The 19,265-nt window shown below is 45.5% G+C and overlaps 1 protein-coding gene across 1 annotated transcript in view; it reads right to left on the bottom strand.

The window, feature by feature from the left end:
• Positions 1 to 19,265, bottom strand: part of OVCH1 (ovochymase 1) — a 45,646-nt gene that overhangs the window by 14,108 nt on the left and 12,273 nt on the right. Inside the window, exons 10-21 of the mRNA XM_063134534.1 lie at positions 18,717 to 18,850; positions 18,237 to 18,377; positions 17,388 to 17,518; positions 17,201 to 17,294; positions 15,812 to 15,940; positions 14,498 to 14,566; positions 13,288 to 13,468; positions 12,066 to 12,138; positions 9,687 to 9,882; positions 6,126 to 6,280; positions 4,731 to 4,887; positions 4,042 to 4,096 (exon numbers count right to left, since the gene is read on the bottom strand). Of these exons, the coding sequence (XP_062990604.1) occupies positions 4,042 to 4,096; positions 4,731 to 4,887; positions 6,126 to 6,280; positions 9,687 to 9,882; positions 12,066 to 12,138; positions 13,288 to 13,468; positions 14,498 to 14,566; positions 15,812 to 15,940; positions 17,201 to 17,294; positions 17,388 to 17,518; positions 18,237 to 18,377; positions 18,717 to 18,850 (1,515 nt within the window). The remainder of the gene's footprint in view (positions 1 to 4,041; positions 4,097 to 4,730; positions 4,888 to 6,125; positions 6,281 to 9,686; positions 9,883 to 12,065; positions 12,139 to 13,287; positions 13,469 to 14,497; positions 14,567 to 15,811; positions 15,941 to 17,200; positions 17,295 to 17,387; positions 17,519 to 18,236; positions 18,378 to 18,716; positions 18,851 to 19,265) is intronic.

Here is a 19,265-nt window from a genome sequence, read left to right on the forward strand (position 1 = left end):
CTTCTAATTCGCCGGTCCGATTAGAAGCGGAGCACATCCCTAATAAAAATGACAGCACGGATGGGATAGAAAAAGTGAGCTGTCACCTAGTTTAAGCTGTGCTGAAGAAGGTTCTCAAGGATGATTTATCTCAAGCATGGCTATAAAATAGTACATGCGTTAGCAAAAGGTTCACTAACTACCTTAAAACGACACTCATTCTGCTCATGCCACATAACACAGGCAGAAAGGAATTTGGCAGCCACTTGCAGGACCAGCTCCTGCAAACTGCTGCCTAGTTCCTTAGAGGAAATCTCCACATTATCTCCAACCTGTGATTGGAGATAACAAAGGGATTCCTCTATCTACCAATCACCCTCTATAGGGATTCCTCTCACTTTGCAGGGCGTTGGGCTTAGGGAGGCAGAGGGGACCACAGACAATGTCCAACCCTTTATGGGTTAGATTGGGAACCTCCATGGGCCACAATAGGCCAGTGAGCCAGAGGTTCCCATCCCTGGTCTAACACTACTTCAGGGTCATGAACCAAATCTGATAATGTTATCCCTACAACAAGGGCAATATTGCCATGGTCTCATCATCTAGCCTTGCAGAGTTTATTATTCTCTTACTCTATATTTTTCCCATATTCTATTTTTTAATAGAATATGCAATTGCTTATTACCTAATTTTGTAGCATCTTCCTGTGCCCGTTCGGTGCATTCCCTTCCCTCCCTTTTGGTTTTATTTTGTGATTTTGTGGCAGGGAGTCGCTGTTTTATTCTCATTCCGTACAGTGCCATGTGCATTGATGGCACTATATAAATAAATAATAATGATCTATCTGTAAATATAATTGCATTTTTGCAATTATGTTTAGATAGATGTTATTATTATTTATATATGTAAATATATATGTAAATACAATTGCAAGTTGCACCACATCTGCTTTGTTGTTCCCTGGTCAGCAGCTGGTTGGCCACTGCGTGAACAGAGTGCTGCACTAGATGGACCCTCAGTCTGGTCCAGGATGGCCCTTCTTATGTACTTATGTTCTTATATCCCACCCTTCCTCCAAAGAACTTAGGATGCCATACATGGTTTTCGCACCACCACCACCATCACCACCACCTTTTTATCTCCATGACAACCCTGTGAGGTATGTTAGGCTCTGAGACAGTGACTGGCCCAAAGTCACCCAGTGACCTATATAGATGTTGGGGTGCAGCCTTCATCTCCACAATGCTGGAAAACCCAGCACATGTAAAGAGACAGTGCGGTGTAGTGATTAGAGTGTTGGACTGGGAGTCGGGAGATCCGGATTCTAGTCCCCACTTGACCTTGAAACTCACTGGGTGACGTTGGGCCAGTCACTGCCTCTCAGCCCAACCTACCTCACAGGGTTGTTGTGAGGGTAAAATGGAATCGGGGAGCACCATGTGAGCTACCTCGGGTTCCATGCAGGAGGGAAAACGGCGTTATAGAAATGTAACAATAAATAAAATAAGTAATCGTCTGTGTAGGCCGACAATTCAACAGCTCTTCAAAGCAGTGTAGCCCTTACCTTGCACTCTAAGGATCACATAGTTCATAGCAAGGGCACCATGAGTGGTGGAACGTAGCTCCACTTTCACCACTGGACCTGGACTCAGGAAGGTCGTGGGAGACTGCAGGATACCACACAGTTTCACTAAGGAAGGAAGAAAGCCCCCACTCAAATAAAGTTCCCGAAATCAGACTGAGGCATTTGGTCATCTAGGATAGACTAGATGAGACCAGTCTTCACACACCTGGGACCTTCCAGATGTGTCAGACTACAACTCCCATCCTGGGCCATGCTGGCTGGGGATGGTGGGAATTGTAGCTCAACACACCCGGAAAGCGCCAGATTGGGGAAGCCTGATGAAGACAATATGGTGCTAGACGGACTGATGGTCTGACTCAGCATACGCCTGAATGGAACCAATTTCCATTTAAATTTGCTGTCTTCCTTGTTATCTTATATAAGTATACAGTAGTGTACGACTTATAACTTAAGATCTACCAGACCAATTTTGCTCAGTTTTGTTTGAAACTGAAGCTTGAGCAGTATAGAAAATTTTGAAAATTCAAAAAAGCTCGAACTTTAAGAGCAATTAATTCCCTCTGTGCCAAACAGGCCGGGCAGCCCCTCCACCAGGGGGATGATGGACAGTCCTGCCCAGCCAATCAGTGTGATGTGAAGGTGGGCCCCTAAGAAGAAAGGCTTGTTCTTTCTGACCTTCCCACCCACCTACACACCCCATTTGTGTGTTGTGGTCCCCTGAGGAAATTTCTTTTGTGTATCAAAACAGGTCGAATGTTGGCACTGAACGTGGAAGATCATTCAGACTCACCTAGGGTTTTCCTTCCTCGTCGGCTTTCTTCATAAATGGCAAGGAACTCCGTTTCGCAGTTCCCGGACTCCAGGATTGACAAATGGCTTATGGTCAGTTTTGCCATTCCTCTTGGGGAAATTCTGAGCACCCACAAGCAACGCACCTCTCCTGTGTACTCCAAGGGGCAGCAAGGAGAGGAGATGAAGCCCCTCGGCTTGTCCAAAACCAACTCAGAGGGGCATCCTGCAAAGGATAAATGCCACACAGTTTCAAATCCTTTGAGGACAACAGGGGGGAAGGCTCTGGGGAGTCCTCCAGCAAAACAAATGAACAAACAAACAAACAAACATGTCCAGCGTTATATTATTATTGTTGTTATTGCATTTGTATACTTTCCCATAGCCGAAGCTCTCTGGGCAGTTTACATAAGATAAAAACACTTAAAAACCACAAAAACATACAATATACACATACTTTTAAAACCACTACAATGACTTTAAAAACTATGAGCCTAAAAAAATAGACCCAGGCTCATTTCATATTGCTCAATGCCTAGGAGAAGAGAAAAGTCTTGACCTGGCGCTGAAAAGATAACAATGTTGGCAGGCCTCATCAGGGAGCATGTTCCACAGTTGGGGGGCCACCACAGAGAAGGCCCTCTCTCTTGTTGCTGTCCTCTGAGCTTCCCTTGGAGTAGGAACCCAGAGGAGAACCTTAGATGTTGTAGTGGTACATTTTTACATGCAGGCACTCATCTGGACAGCCCTTTGTAGCCATGCCCCCAGTGAGAGTCCAAAAAATGCAGGCAGCTGGGTTGATCCATATCAACAGGCCAGTTGAAGCAGCTTTCATCTCCAACAAGAGAAGGTCTTTTGTAAAGCTAGTGGGTAACTATTGCCCATTGAATATCAAGCCATGCCAAGATACTTTGCATTACAACAACAGGGATAGCTCACAACAATATATATTTGCTAGGAAAATCCATCTCCTGTAGCTATTGCGAGGATTGTAGCTAAAATCAGATGACCTCAGCATCCCTGCTAATAAAAATGCCAACGCTTCACTACTAAGGTGACCATATGAAAAGAAGGATAGGGCTCCTTTATCTTTAACGGTTGTGTAGAAAAGGGAATTTCAGCAGGTGTCGTACAAAGGAGGGCAGGACTCCTGCAGCTTTAACTGTTGTGATTAAGAGAGAATTTCACCAGGTGCTGCATGCATACAAACGACACCTGCTGAAATTCCCTTTTCTATACCACTGTTAAAGATACAGGAGCCCTGTCCTCCTTTTCATACGGTCACCCTATTCACAACACCACTGGAAACGTCAGTCACTTAGCAAAACTGCAGCTAAACTAACTGCATACAATTTATGCCATGTAATCTAAATGCTATGGCAGAAAAGCAGCATATGTGCAATCTATGTTTAGATTGGTTTTGTACTAATTTAACAGTCACAGTTTTTCCCAAGGAAACCTGGGAATTGCAATTTGCCAAGGGTGTCAAAAATCCCCTTCTAGAGATCCCTAACAACAATTCCAGTAGGACTGCAGCTCTCAGGCTTCCATACAGGCAGACTTAGATTCACTGGATTGTGCTTGTTGCATCCTTGACAAAGGCTGGTTATGGCCAAGTACCAGGGGTGAGGATATTGTTATCGTGTCCATCATCAGCTCCCAACTGGTTCATGGGTGGTACCAGTGACTGCATGGATGTTTCATGACCAGCGTTGTTCACAGGAATCTCCACTGGTCCCTTTTCTGTTAGGAGACAAAAGAAACATAGGAGAACGACTGCTTAGAGCTCTTAAATGAACTATGAAATAAAACACCAAAGCTACGCATCCAGAGTTAAGTGAGGCATCTCTAGGCAGTTTACTGTGTAAATACATGTTCTGGTGCAAAGTTTGGCATTCCAAGACTGGTGCAGTCTCTTCCCCGGCCTGCACCATCTCAGAATGTACACTGGCGAGGTAATTGTATGTCTGACAGTGTGCTCAGATCCCTGCACATAGAATATATACACATTACAGAGACGTATGGCACACGTCAAGTAAGAATACTATCCCATATGCCACCTTCCAAGTGTGGATCAGGTCAGTTTGTGTTTGACGGGGAACTGTTTGGGGCCAATACTAGCAGTGCTGGTGACCTTGTCTGGGTTCTTGGGATAAGCATTCAGGCAGGGGGTGGTTAACCTGAGATTTCCCAGAATCCTTCTGAATCATATCCTCCAAGTTGGCACTGCAATCAGTATTCACTCTGGACTTTTCTATAGGACTTTGATATAACCCAGCAGAAGGGTGTAGCTCAGATTTCCTAGGAAAACAAAACTTAGTAACAGATAGCATTTAGTGCCACAGACAGAGTGGAGACAAAATATGGTAATGCTTACCTTTCATTCTGGACACGATCCACTCCAAAAAGGTGCTCACCCTTGCATAAACACCGGGTCTCTTTGGGCTGGCACAACCAACGCCCCAGCTGACAATACCATAGAGGGTAAACGGCTCCTCCTCATTTTGGCAAACCAGCGGGCCACCTGAATCCCCCTGGGAGCGAGACACACACAACAGGTGAATAGTTGACAATCTTACCTTTTACAGGAAAAGCATATTGATACAGGCAGCTCAGCTTTCTCCAACCCGGTGCCTCCAGTTGTGATTGCAACACCCAGCATTCCTGACCACTGGTCAGGCTGCCTGGGAAAAAGAGAGCTGAAGTCCCAAACAACTGGAGGGCACCAGGTTGGGGAAGACCGCAGTAGCTGTTCCCCATATATATGGCTGGCTGTTCTAGCAGCCATCTGGAAGTAAGCAACTGCAGAACAGCCAGGAATCTCATGCCGCGAATTGCAGCCACAGCAGCAGCAGCAGCTGGGCAGTCTGTACAGCCAAGCTATGTTGTCAAGTATTTGTTGACCAAATGCCATAGGCAAGCAAAGTACCCCCAAAAATCATTTTTGTGCCCATCTAGCGATAAAGACGAATGTTCAGAAACCCTGGAAGGGGTTCCCCAAACATTTGACCTCAACACTGGAACTGTGGTGAAGCGGAACCCGTGTTCGCAGGGATGCAGCCCAGGCACTTCTTTATTAGCAGGGATGCTGACATCATCTGCCACCCCTTTTAAGGTTCCTTATTGTCTCTGAGCTTAGCTGCAATTCTCACAGTAGCTTGTGTGCGGGGGGAATGGATTTTCCCTGCAACAATATATTGTTCCTTGTTACAATGCATTTTGGGGTATCTACATCTGGAATGGACAAGTAGCACTCATGGATATGGATCAACAGAGTGGCCTGCATTTTGCGGGCTCTCCTTGGCGGCGTGGCGATGGAGACTGTCATGATGAGTGCCTGCACGTCAACATTCCCTTCTCCACCACTGCCCTCGAGGCATGGAATGACAGCTACCCTCCGCCCCGCTACCCCCTATCATTCCCCCCAAAGGTGTGAAAAAGCCCTAGGGAAGGGAAGGGACAGTGGATTGTAAGCAGAACTTTGAAAAGCAACATTTGAAAATCGCGGCAGAAACAGGGTGGAACGAATGTCATTGTGGAAATTCGATGAGCTGAACGAAAGCAAACTTGGCAGAATAGCCCATCCCGATTTTCTAGTTCGTGCTAATTGATCCTGCCCTTCGGCTCATTCATGCTGCACATTGCTATTTCTAATCTCCAGTTTCTGTTAGCATCAATTGATGCATAGACGCCTTCAGAAAGTATCACACAGTCACACACCGTCCACTCCCCCGACGTTTGCTAGCCTAACTCATTCCTGGGCCCAACTCACCTGGCAGGTATCTTGGCCTTCAGAAGATGCAAAACCAGCACAGAGCATCCTGGCCGTGATCCCTCCAGGGTGGTTCAAATAGTAGTTTCGCTCACAGACGTCGTTGCTGAGAATGGGGACACGAGTCTGCTGTAAGCGGCTGGCAAGGCCCTCACCTGCAGGATAGGTAACACGGCAGAGGAGCAATTCAGAAGAATGAAAATCATAGAATCATAGAATAGTAGGGATGGAAGGGGCCTATAAAGCCATCGAGTCCAACCCCCTGCTCAATGCAAGAATCCACCCTAAAGCTTCCCTGTCAGATGGTTGTCCAGCTGCCTCTTGAAGGCCTCTAGTGTGTATCTTATTAGAACATACAGCCGAGGACATAAGTCAATTTGGGTTATGCGTAGAGTCAAGCAAACAGGCCAGGCTAAAAGCAGCTCAGTTGGCCCCCGAGCACCAATGTGCTATGGCTAAAGAGGCAAGCCAGACTCAGTTGTTTTATTGGTCTAAATTGCTTCAATGGATTTTTCACACCCTCTTGACAGCCAAAACACCATTATTACAAGATAAATGTTCACTATCTATAATGCAATGGATTGAAGACCTAACAACACTAGCAACATTTGAAAGAGTATTATATAGGTGCCATTCACAAATGGACTTATATTTGGATATTTGGTCTGTCTTTACTGAAGTTTATGTATAATTTACCCCTTTTTCCTTTTTTCTTTAGAATGTTGTCCTATTTGTTGTAATATTTGAAACTGTGGTCTTTAAAGTACGTAGTTACAGTTGTGTTTTTGTTTGTTTGTTTTGTTGAAAATTATAATAAAAAATTGATTAAAAAAATTATTGGTCTAAATCAGGGTTGGGAAATATTGCTAGGCTGAAACTTCCATCATCGCTCACCATTAGCTAGGGCTGATAGGAGACGAGGTCTATCGACAGCTGGAGGACCACATGTTCCCCACCCCTGGTCTAGACGGTACTCAGTTGGCTCCTTGGGTCACCTGATCCTTGCTGGCATGGGAGCCGCAGTACCACCCTTCAGCTCTTTGTAGTGGTGGCAGTGCTGCGTAGCAAAGGATAAAGCTGGCAGTTCTTTCCAGCTGCAAGCTGCCATGTTGGCTCAGGGAGAAAGGTCCCTGGGTGCGCCATGACCACCATCGCCCTGGCTCTAATTTTAGCTTCTCCAAAAATATTAGTGTTTCCCCAAAACCTTATTCAATGTCAACACTATCAAGGACTATTTCCTGGCTACTCCTACTTTTCTAAGGATGAATATTGGAATCTCCCATCCAAGGCCACCTCGTAAATCTACAAATGAGCTAGTGTAACCCCTATGGAACAGATGGTTTAGTCCCTTGGGCGGAGTCCTCACTCTGAGCAGGGCCGGGCAAAGCTGGTAATAGGCCCAGGCCAGATAGGAAATGTAGGCCCCATTTCAAATGGCTCATTAAGTATTTTTTAATCAGTTCTATTTATTTATTTATTTCACTTCATTTCTATACCACCCAATAGCCGAAGCTCTCTAGTTCATATGAACTAGAATGATTTATAAAAAGGCAATGGTGATGCATATAAGTGATGTCTTATATGCATCTTTTATTCAAGATGCATATAAGACATCACTTCTTCACATTCAGAAATGCTTACGTGCTTTTCTTTGGCCATATTAATCAACAACAACAGAAAAGTCAAGCAACTTGGCCCAGGGAGACTCGGAGTAAGCCCTCTCAAAATCGTAGGCCCATGCCAACTGGCCCCACTGCCCCCCCATCTGCCCAGCCCTGACTCTGAGGGAAGGCTAAGAGAAGAAACAACTAAAAGCTGAATGTTAGAAGAATTACCATAGAATTATGGGCTCTTCTCACCTTGTATGAGGTAAATTTATCTGTTATTGTGTACAACAGAATTTTAACTGCTTGGGGAATCATTTTTGCCTCCTTGATATTTGTCATCATTATTTTATTATTGCAGGGCTAATACATCGAACAACAATGTTGGGTTACAAATTGAGGATTGCCCTGTGAATTCAAGTTAAGATATTCTACAAAAGGGACTTCCGGAAATACTCGGCATCTGGAGATACAAAAGACACTTGGAACTGGGCTGCAAGCAAGTGATCCATACTTGCAAGCAGTGTTTGGACACTGAAGGACTAATTGTGGCTTATTTCTGTAATGTGATGCTTACTAAAGACATACTTTGTTCAGGCTGTGTTTTTTCTCAAGTTTATTCTAATTAAGCCCCATAAGCCCCGTAGGAGTAGAAGTTATACTAGCAATCAACGCAAGGTCTCCCATCCACAGTCCCAGCAATCTAGTTCCTGGATTGCGCTGAATAAGAGGACAAACTCTGCAGGATTCATGTAAATGAACACTTCAAACCGTCTATACACTGACTTTAAAAGACAGTGCCTTTCCTTTTATTAAAAGCTCCATCACACCTTGGAAGAAACGCTGGCTACCGTTGCTTCTCCATGGACACTCAGTACTTCCTGCTTTCAAACAGGAAGTAAACAAAACAAGGTGCGCGAGGGCCATTCAGTCCCTCATTGTGAACACGCTGCTTCTCCCACACAGAGCAGGAAAGAACAGCAACTTTGGTTCAAAAAAAATTTCAGCATTTTTCTTGTGGTGCAAGGAAGACTAGAAGGGGTAGAAGGCGTGTGAGAGGCAGACAACATCATGTGAGCTACCTCCAAGGAATCCGTGAGTGCCCAGTAATGCACGCTCATTAACGCTCATCGGATGGAGCTTTAAATGGCCTGGTGTGTCATATGGAAGCCACTAACTTCAGAGTGCCTTTCAGCCCAAGGGCCAGATTCAATTCTTGAGAAGCTCTCAGGGGCCATGTTCCACTGGTGGGTGTGACAAAAGGGGAGGGGCCAAACATTAAAGACAACTGAGCCTATTTCAGCTTAAAGCTCTTACCACCAGTAACTAAGCCTTAGGAGAGGCATTTCAACCTTTTAAAATGGAGAAAAACTTAGCAAAAGGTGGGAAATCATTAAAAAAAATAGCTGAGGGAAAGGGAACCTCAGAGGACCAGACTGGGACCCCAGGCGAGGAGAGGAAGAAAACATTGCTCTTTTGTTTTTTTTAAGTTGTTGTATCTAATGAGGTGTGGGAATTTCTAAATCTTTCAAATTCCTGAGGAAGAAAGTTCTCAACTCCGAAACACAATGAACTTATTAAACAATTTGTAGTATCCAGCACCCAAGTTTGTTCTCTTTTTTTAGGTTTTTAGGTTTCATCTAACTGGAGAAGGCCAATATGGAGGAAACGATAGGCCAGCTTGCCTTTGTGATGGTGCACACATGTGAATCCCTGCCCTTTGTTCAAAACAGGACTTGATACAGTGGACATACAGTGGACTCATGTCATCGAAGCCCGCCAATTTGGCTTTGACCAAGACAGTTCTGGAAAATGTCACTTTGGCTCTCTTCAAGATGAGCCTCTGTTAAGTGTCAATGTTCTCCCTCAAAGCTTTTGGAAGCCAATGTACTCCTCAACACACTTCTTTGGAAAGCTAGAGAAAGAACTTGGCCAACGGCCAAGAAAGTGGACTTACCTTCTTGGAAACTCCCCCAGCTAGTTGTAGTGCAAAGTACAGAAGGATACAATGGCTCGGTGTCACTTGGCAAGCAGATTGGCCTCACCACGGCATTGTAGGAGACAGGGGTTTGTAGCTGGACCAGTGCAATGTCAGAATTGTAACTTGAGACGTCAAAGTCTTGATGTATCAGAATGGTTTTGGCTCTTCTCACCTGCACCAAGAGAAAGTCATCGATAAGATGGCACCCTGGAAGAGAGAACTGGGATCCAACCCTTTCCCTCTAATGGACAGCCATGAAAACAAAAGGAGCACCAGCCTAGCTACAAACATGGCGGCCAACATTCCTGGCTTGCGTCTCTTTGGTAAATCGTCTGAAAAGCTTCCCTTGCAGATCTCTCCCTAATCAATGGGAACATCAAATGAAAACAGAGGAAATAACTTACTGCAGCAAAACCCACACCTGTCTTTTCATTAGGCTGTAGCAAACCTCAAACTTTAGGAAAGCCAGCTGAAGTCTTCCTCCGCTGCACGGGCAACATAAGCACTCATTTCCCTTGTCTTTTGCTATTGCCTTAACCCTACTCCTGTGGATTGAATGCTCAGATTTTCCCCCTCCTCTTTGCCTCAGTGTGGGCCTATGGAGCGGGGGTGGGCAACCTGCAGTCCTCATGCTAATTTTAAATCCCTCTCAAGCAATGAGTTTGGATCTCTGGTGAGACTGATCTCTCCCCTCCCCTGGCAGCCTGCTGAGCAGGGAGGAACACAGAAAAGAAGAGGCAGAAAGAAAGAGAGAGAAAGAGAGAGAAAGAGAGAGAGAGAGAGAGAGAGAGAGAATTGAGGTGGCCCCGCTCACTATCGCATATGGACCCTGACAATTTATTCCAAAGTATTGGAGGGTGGTGGCTTCATTGTTAGTGGGGCGGTGAATCCAGTGTGGTGTAGTGTCAAAAGTGTTGGACTTGGAAGGAGATCCGGGTTCTAGTCCCCACTCAGCCATGAAAACCCACTGGGTGACTTTGGGCCAGTCACAGACTGTCAGCACAACCCACCTCACAGGGTTGTTGTTGTGAGGATAGAGTGGAGAGGAGAAGGATTATATATACCACCTTGGGTTCCTTGGAGGAAGAAAGGCGGGATATAAATGCAATAATACATACATACATACAATACATACTCTGGGTTTCAGTCAGAACTTTAAAAGAGCTATCCAAGGTGGGGGAATGGCTCATTCAGAATTCTGACTGAACCCTGGAGCGGATTCACCGCCCCACTGACATTGGAGCCACCAGCCTCCACTGCTCTGAGGGGTCCACATGTGATACTGACACTCTGTGGTCCTTGACAGAAAAACAAAATGTCCTCTAACCCAGCTATAAAGACTTGTTGGACAAAGGGGAGCAGAAAACAAGGCCCAGGGTTATCCCAGAAGGCCACACACACACCTTTTCCCTGACCACAGACTGTTTGGTGGTTTTGGTCAGGTTTTTTTCTCCCCATCCTAAAAGATTGATTTGCCTCTCCTCAGGCTTATTTTCTGGCAGTAAGAGCTTGAAGCTAAGATAGGCTGGTATTTTGGCCTTGCCCCTTTTGCTTTCTGCCTCAACCACTGGAGTGCAGGCCCTGAGGGCTTCTCTGAAATGAAAGAGGTTGTAACATCCCTGTGCAAACAAGAATGAGGTGGTCGAATGGACTGCACCAGGTCAGGGCACAGGTGGGAGGCCAGGTTTAAAGTCTCCGTACATTTTTTTAAAAAAGAGTAATCTTGCAAAGTAAGAGAAAGGAAGCACAGCAGATGAAAGGCTGAGCTAGCATATCTGATACACTGGTGTTTCCACAGCAACATGGAGAGCATTCTTTGGCGGTATTCCCCACCTGTAATCTTCAGGTGGTGGGTTACCTATGCAGAGGGGAGTATGTAGTTTAGCACTTTGCCACGACAATCCTGGTGCCAGGATAACACATGTGATTTGGGCCTAATAGAATGAAAGGCAAAGCCAGCAACACAAAGAGGAATTGGTATTACGGTTTGGGATTTATTTGCTCAAGGCTGTGGACAGCCGTTCTAAATCTTTTCACATAATAAGAGGATACACAACCGTGGTCCTTTTATGATCATAAGTGATTGCACCAAGATCTACTAGACCTAGATGTCCACCGCAGACATAGGATGCTGCTTCACACCAAGTCAATCCGTTGGTCCATCTAACCCAGTATTGTCGACACTGACTGGCAGCAGCTCTCCAGGACTTTGGACAGGGTTTCTTCCCAAGCCTACCTGGAAATGCCTGGGGATTGAACCTGGGACCTTCCGCATGCAAAGTGGGAGCTCTACCACTGAACTATGGAGTTGGGGAAGGAAGATACAGACTGCTTTTAAAGTCTCTTTGCTTCTACCTGCTCTGTTGGTTCCTTCAGGTTTTGGTCATGGTCTCCAGCAACAACGGTCCAATGTGATGCATCATTTGTTCTAGAAAAGAAGAGCTGTGTTACCATGAGCCTTGCAATTTGCATTCAAATGCGGGGTACCAACAAAGAGTATTTTAACTATCAAGGCTTCCTACACAATTTCCTGGATCCTTGTTTTTGGGTTTTGAGTGCAGGTGCGGAGAATTCTCACTAATCTTTATAACCACTCTGCGGGGGAGATTAGGCTGCAGAGCTCGGCCAAAATGTTTCATGGCCTTGTAGGAATTTGAACTTGGTCCTCATCCCAGATCCAAACTCAACTGCAGGGGCTTCCAGACGAGGCTTTTATTGTGCAATCACCCTGTCTCATTGATGGAATTTTACAGGGGGTCCAGACACCTCCATCTTCCATTTGTAGCGCTCCCATGTTTTCTCACTACTTCTTACACCTTTTTTCTTAACAGAAAAGAATCCATTACGGAAAGCAAGTCGAATAGCTCCATAACGCCTTTTGATTGTTAGTGCAAGGAGCCCTCTGTCTGGAAGCATCCACTGCCTACTTCAGGGGTTGGAAGCGTGATGCCCACCAGATGTTTTAGGTTACAACTCCCATTAGCCCCAGCCAGTAAGGCAAATGAACTGGGATTCTAGACGCTGTAGTCCAAAACATCTGAAGGACACCAGTTTGCCTACTTCTGATCTACAGTATTGAAAATAATTCCTGAGCCTACAGAACAAAGAAGGCGACTTTGCCAGTCTGATATACTTATATCTGTACACCATAATGTATACTTACATCTCCACACAAGACCAGACCAATATACTTACATTGTTCACAAAGCTAGTTCGATATACCTACTTCTGTACACAATGATGTATACTCTGTACACTAGGCCAGTCTGATATGCTTATATCAGTACACAAGACCAGCCTGATATACTTACATCTATACCCAAATTATATATATTTACATCTGTATAATTACATCTGTCCACGCCAGCCTGATATGCTTACATCTGTACACAATGATGTATACTTAGATCTGTACCCAAGGGAAGCTTAATGTAATTACTTCTTTACACAATGATATATACGTACATCCGTACACAAGGCCAGCGTGATATATCTGTACAAAATGATAAGTGTATATCTGTACATTAGGCCAGTCTGATATTTTTCTCCATACACAAAGCCAGCCGGATATACTTACATCTGTACACAATGAGCAGCTGTGAGCACCCACGTTGGGCTGATGATGGCACCCCCACACTGGTAATCACCCAAAAAGTGCAATCCTACATGCCACGGCCAGCAGTGGGGACAGGCTTCTTCTCCTCCAACGACACGCATGGACAGCCACTGAGGACTGAAGGGGGGAGAACCACAAACATCTGCAAAAGAAGAGCAGCTCAAATGCTACAGGAAGCTGCCTGGCTTCATATTTCCAAGACGCTGGCTCCCGCTACAATAGGAAAAGAGGGCTTTGCCACACTGCTCTGAAGGACTAAAGATAGGGCTGTGTGCTAAAAATGTATGCATTCTACACCAGCCTAAGCCTTCCCCAACCCAGTAGCCTCCAGAAGTTATTTATTTATTTACAATATTTGAACACCGCTCCACATCCAAAGATTTCAGAGTGGTGAACAACAGAATAAAACCACCATGTTAAAATAATGAATGTTTTAAGAGGAAACTGATTTTTTAAAATTTCAAGTACTTTCACCCCCAAACATGAAGAACGTTGTGAATTTTGGTAAATTCTTATTAAAAATGAACTAAAACTAAATTCTCACCCATCCCTTGTAGTTCTTAGCTCAAATACTACCTTAGCCTATCAAGCAGAATTTCAACCATTACAGTGAGGCAGCCCCCAGCTTATGGTAATATCCTGAAGACAGAAATAGTGGTGGGAAAACTTGGGAGATTACAAGGGGGACCACAACGGTGCCTGGACCCTCCATAACATTCCTGGAATAAGGCAGAGAGATTGCATAATAAAAGCCTTGCTTAAGGACCCTAAAATCAATTTCACTTTAACTATACTATAGTCAATTTCACTGTAAGTAGTTATACTATAGTCAATTTCACTTTAACTATACTACAGTCAATTTCAATGTGATTGTACTATAGTCAATTTCATTGTAACTATACTATAGTCAATTTCACTTTAACTATACTACAGTCAATTTCAATGTGATTGTACTATAGTCAATTTCATTGTAACTATACTATAGTCAATTTCACTGTATTTGTACTATTGTCAATTTCGCTATAATGGTATTAAATTCAATTTCACTGTAGCTGTTTGGCTTCAGTGTCTGTCCCACTTTCTCCAGGTCAAGCTCTTTATCCTAGGAAATTCAAGAGAGGGATGTGTTGGGCCGTTGGGGGGATGAATACTGTTTTGGAGCCTTTCTTACCCACGGGGATATTCCTGGGATCGGATACATGCAAGACAACGGGCCCTGCAAACTCAGCTTCAGATGTTTCTGCAGGGAATAAATGAAGCCCCTATTCACTTCACAGAAAGACGTTATTTCCCAGTGGCCTCCAACTCTCCCTCCTCACCCCATCCTTCCCAAATGTTTTCCCCCTCTGATCCTGGCTACTTCCACTGAGAATGGCAGCTCAGCACTGTGGGGAGGTATTTGAACCATTTGAAGACATTTTGCCACCTGAAGCAGCTAAATCACTTGACTCAAAGGATGCATCCCAGGATCCTCTGCAACGCCACAAAGGATCCTGGGTCATCACAGGACAAAAAAATAGCAACGTCAACAAGGTTCAGAATCCGGATGTACCGAGCTTGTAATGCTTGTATGCATCACAAACTGTCTGTACTTTCCCCAAGAAGTCCTTAGTCAAGCACAGCGAAAGGATGGCACAGTTCCCCCCATCCAGCCCGAACAGGGCTCAAAATCTTTTCTGAGCTTGCCCCATCATTCCTTGGAGCCTTAAAAAGCACCCCTGGGATTGTCTGCACAGTTCTGTCTCAGATGCAATTAAAAGGTCCATTGAATTGAACAAAAAGTAGATAAAACTTTGAGAGCAGGGCAGTTAAAAATGACTGGGCAATACAATGAGGACTATGAGTCAATTTAGAGCCCTTGGGAAGAATTTCTCTCTCCCTCTCAAAGTGCCATCCGACAGGTGTTTTACTGCATGCTCGTTACAGGGCACTCGCGGATTGCTCACATGACGTCGTCTGTCTCTCATGCGTCTTCCGCCCCTTCTGGCCTTCGTTGCACCGCAAAAAAACCCAGAGAAAGTCCGGTTGCTGTTCTCTCCTACCGGACTGAAAGGGGCTAATTACTTCCTGTTTTCAGGAAGCGATGTCAGACAGGCAACAGAGAAGCGACGGGAGTCACGCGTTTCGACCGAGATGTGATAGGGCTATCACACACACACACACACACACACACACACACACTCACTCCAATAATGCTTGGAATTGCCGGCCCAGCTTCAAATAGAGCTGAAAGGTAACGATGGGCAAACTCCTCCAAAAAGCCCTTCTCGGATTGCCTACACCAGGGGTGGAAAACCTTTGGCCTTCCAGAGTTTGTTGGACTCCACCTCCCATCATCCCTAACCAATGGTCATGCTTGCTTGGGCTGACGGGAGTTGAAGCCCAGCAACATCTGAATGGCTACCGGTTCGCTACCCCCTAAGCTCAGGGAAGCCTTCACAGGAACCTGGTTAGAGTCGAGGGACAGTGGCGTCACACAGCCAACCTGAGGGGAAAAAGCCAAAGCGGGCCTTGAATCCTCTGAAGTTATTCTCCCCGTCACTCTCAAAGCGAACCAACATGATGTCTGCAGGGCTCCAAACCGGGGAAGGAATTGAGAAGCCACAGAGGAGAGCTGTGGGGAAGAAAGGAGCAGAAAGGTTGCAACCATCACCAACTGGATCTGGGTTAAGCAGAGAGGGCCTCAAACAGAGGGGGACACGTTCTAAGTTTCTCAAGTTACATGCGATGTAAAGAAGTGCTGGTGGCGTTGTTCTGGGGCATCAGCTTTGGCAGGCGCCTGGTGAGGCCAATCCCCAATGCTGACCCTGCCTTCCCCACATTATTAGATTGTAAGCCTATGCGGCAGGGTCTTGCTATTTACTGTGTTATCTGTACAGCACCATGTACATTGATGGTGCTATATAAATAAATAATAATAAATAATAATAACATCACCCTTCCCCTTACTCCCACCCCATTGGTCTGCTCTCTCTTCCATCTAACATAGAGCACAAGCCTAACCCAGGAAGGACGTCAGCATCAGATGCAGAGCAAGTATAGCGTCCTGCAGTTAGGGGGTAAGCTGTGGTCTCCCAGATGTTGCTGGACTCATCCCTTACCAGTAGCCACGTTGGTTGGGGCTGATGGGAGCTGGTGTCCAGCAACATCTGGAGAGCCAGGTGACATGGCTAGAATGTTGGGCTCATAGGTGGGAGAACCAGCAGAGGCAGCCCAGCTTGCTATTTCAAGCACATCGGCCTGCCACACCAAACAGAAAGCCGACAAGGACAATGTTCATCCCTTGGGAGAGGTAAAACGGGGAAATATTAGGACATGACCCCTCTTTTAAAGCTTTCTTTTCCACCACTGTGCATTTGCCTGTGTCTGCAGTGGGGAGGGGACACTGAGGAGGAGGACTTGGAGGGAACCAAATGTTCAGAGCTGGAATGGACACTTTTAGGACAAGAAAAAAACGTGGGTCTTTCGGCCAAGTGGATATTATCAGCCCTCCCACTCATTACACCCCTTACTCTATGACAGCTTTTCCCCAACCTTGGGTCTCCAAATATTGTTGGACTAAACAACCATCATCCTCAGCCAACAATTTTGTTTCACTCCAACCACATTTGGGGATACAAGGTTGGGAACCACTGCTCTAAAGAAATGGAATAAGGGGCATTTTTAGAAAGTCAATGTAATATTTTCTGAATATTTTATTATACTACACTCTATGTGTATATGCATGTGTGTACGCATTATGAGCATGAACACAGAATAATTGCTATTTTTCAACTTGCAAATATTCATGGCATTAATTGGACACAATGGCCTTGTAGGCCCCTTCCAACTCTGCTATTCTATGATTCTATGATTAAACCAAACCCAATACTACCTAGCTGGTGTTCCTCTTCTGTATCGCCATAGATAATGACAGCATCATAAATACAATCCTGGCTGATTTCAACGGCGAAATCTTCAAACTCCAACTGAAAAGAAAAATGGCAGTGTTCAGCACCCAAAGGTGCTGAACCACAGCAGTGAGCAAAACACGTTCTTTGAGCAAGACGGACTTTCATTACCTTTATGACATGTTCCATCGGGGCCTCAATGAGCCAATGGCATTTGGTGTTGCTGGGATACAAGCCCGGGTAATTAGCCGTGTCAATCTTCCCTTCATCCACCAGTACTGCAACACTGCCACAGCCAGAACCTACAAAGTTGGGGGAGAGAATCCAAAGCTGCCATTTAGGACATCATTTCCTTTGATAAGTTCCAATATGGCCCATGCTGGCTGGGAATTTATGGGAGTTGTAGTTCAATACCAGGTTGGGGAAGGCCTGCCTGCACTGGTTTAGGGCAGAGGTGGGGGACATTTAGGGCAGAGGTACGGAACCTGTTACTCTCCAAATGATGTCAGACTCCAACTCCAATCAGCCCCAGCCAGCATGGTCGATGGTCAGGGATGGAGGGAATTCTGGTCTAACAACAACTTGGAGGGCCACAGATTCCCCAACAGTGATTTAGGGCACAATCCTATGCATAGGAAAAAAGTCCTACAACTGCCAGCATTCCCCAGCCAGCTGCTGTTGAATGGAGAATTGTAAGACTTTTTTCTGTCTAAACATGCATAGGATTGTGCCCTAAGTGGAGTAAGATGGAATTAGGGGTGCAGCCCTTGTTGTGGGGGAGAGTTGGGTTGCACAAGTTGCGTCTGGGAATCTGTTACCTGCTGTAGGAGTGCTTGCTTCCACTCTGCTCATATATTTTTACATTTAAAACAACAACAGAATATTACAAAAGTATTCTCTCAGCCCAAAGGAAAGGAAACCCTTTTGCACTGCCCTTGGAACCCCTTTCTGCCCACGTCATCTGGGGAAACCCACCCGTCTCCCACAAAGACGTCAAGAGGAGCCAAGAAGAGGAATGACCTGCTTCGGATGCCTTATGCACTGCACTGAAGGTGAATTCAAAGCCCCCGAAGGTATCGCTACCATCAGACACAAAAGTAACAATGGCTTGGTTAGACTCTACCAGCAAAGGAGACGGCAATACCCTGCCACAGATTTTACCTGGAGAGAATAGATTCAAGACGTGCTGTTAAATTATCGCCACAGATGCTCACATGCAGTCCACTAAATTCAGGGTAACAAAGGTCAGTCCAGTGCAGGGGCGGGGAACCTGTGGGGTTTCCAGATGTTGATGTACTACAATTCCCATCATCTCCAACCATTGGCCATGCCCACTCCCTATCAGCTGGATCAAATCTCCCCCATTCAACTGTGAAGCTCAGCAGTGACTCTAGAACAGTCACCCGCTCTTTCAGCCGAACCTCCCTCCTTGCGAGGATAAACTGAAGAGGGGAAGTCACATGTGCTCCTTGGATGAAGGGCAGAGTAAGTTCCACAAACCGATCAGCTCCTTCTTGCTTGAACAGAAAGTCACGTAGTCGCGGTCACACCCAAGCTGATCTTCTATGTCTACCCGGATAAACTGCACAAGTATGATTTTGCCTTCTGGCACAGTGATATTCCAGATACACAGGCTGGAAGAAAGCAAACCAAGCTGTCAGCGAAAGACAAGGAGAATAGGTTGTGACACTGTTGCTCCCCATGTGGTAAGGACATGGAATGGTCATGAGCTCTTTGGCTCAAAGATGCTGTATGTTTACATCCCATGAGGCACAAGCATTGTCTCAGCCAAGCAGCTGAGCAAGTGCCTACAGACTTGGGCTTCTGAATAAGATCACGTGGGTGCAAAAAAACGAGAAGTCTCCCAAAGGAAAGCCACCGGCCCACAGGCAGATGACACATAAGCAGTTCTGGTAAGTGATGTTAAGGGCCAGGCTACAATGTCAGAGCAGAAGGTCATGTTATTTCCACAAACATGGAGGTCCCAAGTGTGTTTTTGCAGGGTTACGCAAATACGGGGGGGACGGGGGGGCATGTGCAATGGAGAAG

Source organism: Elgaria multicarinata, chromosome 9 (assembly GCF_023053635.1).
Source record: "Elgaria multicarinata webbii isolate HBS135686 ecotype San Diego chromosome 9, rElgMul1.1.pri, whole genome shotgun sequence".
Lineage (NCBI taxonomy): Eukaryota > Metazoa > Chordata > Lepidosauria > Squamata > Anguidae > Elgaria > Elgaria multicarinata.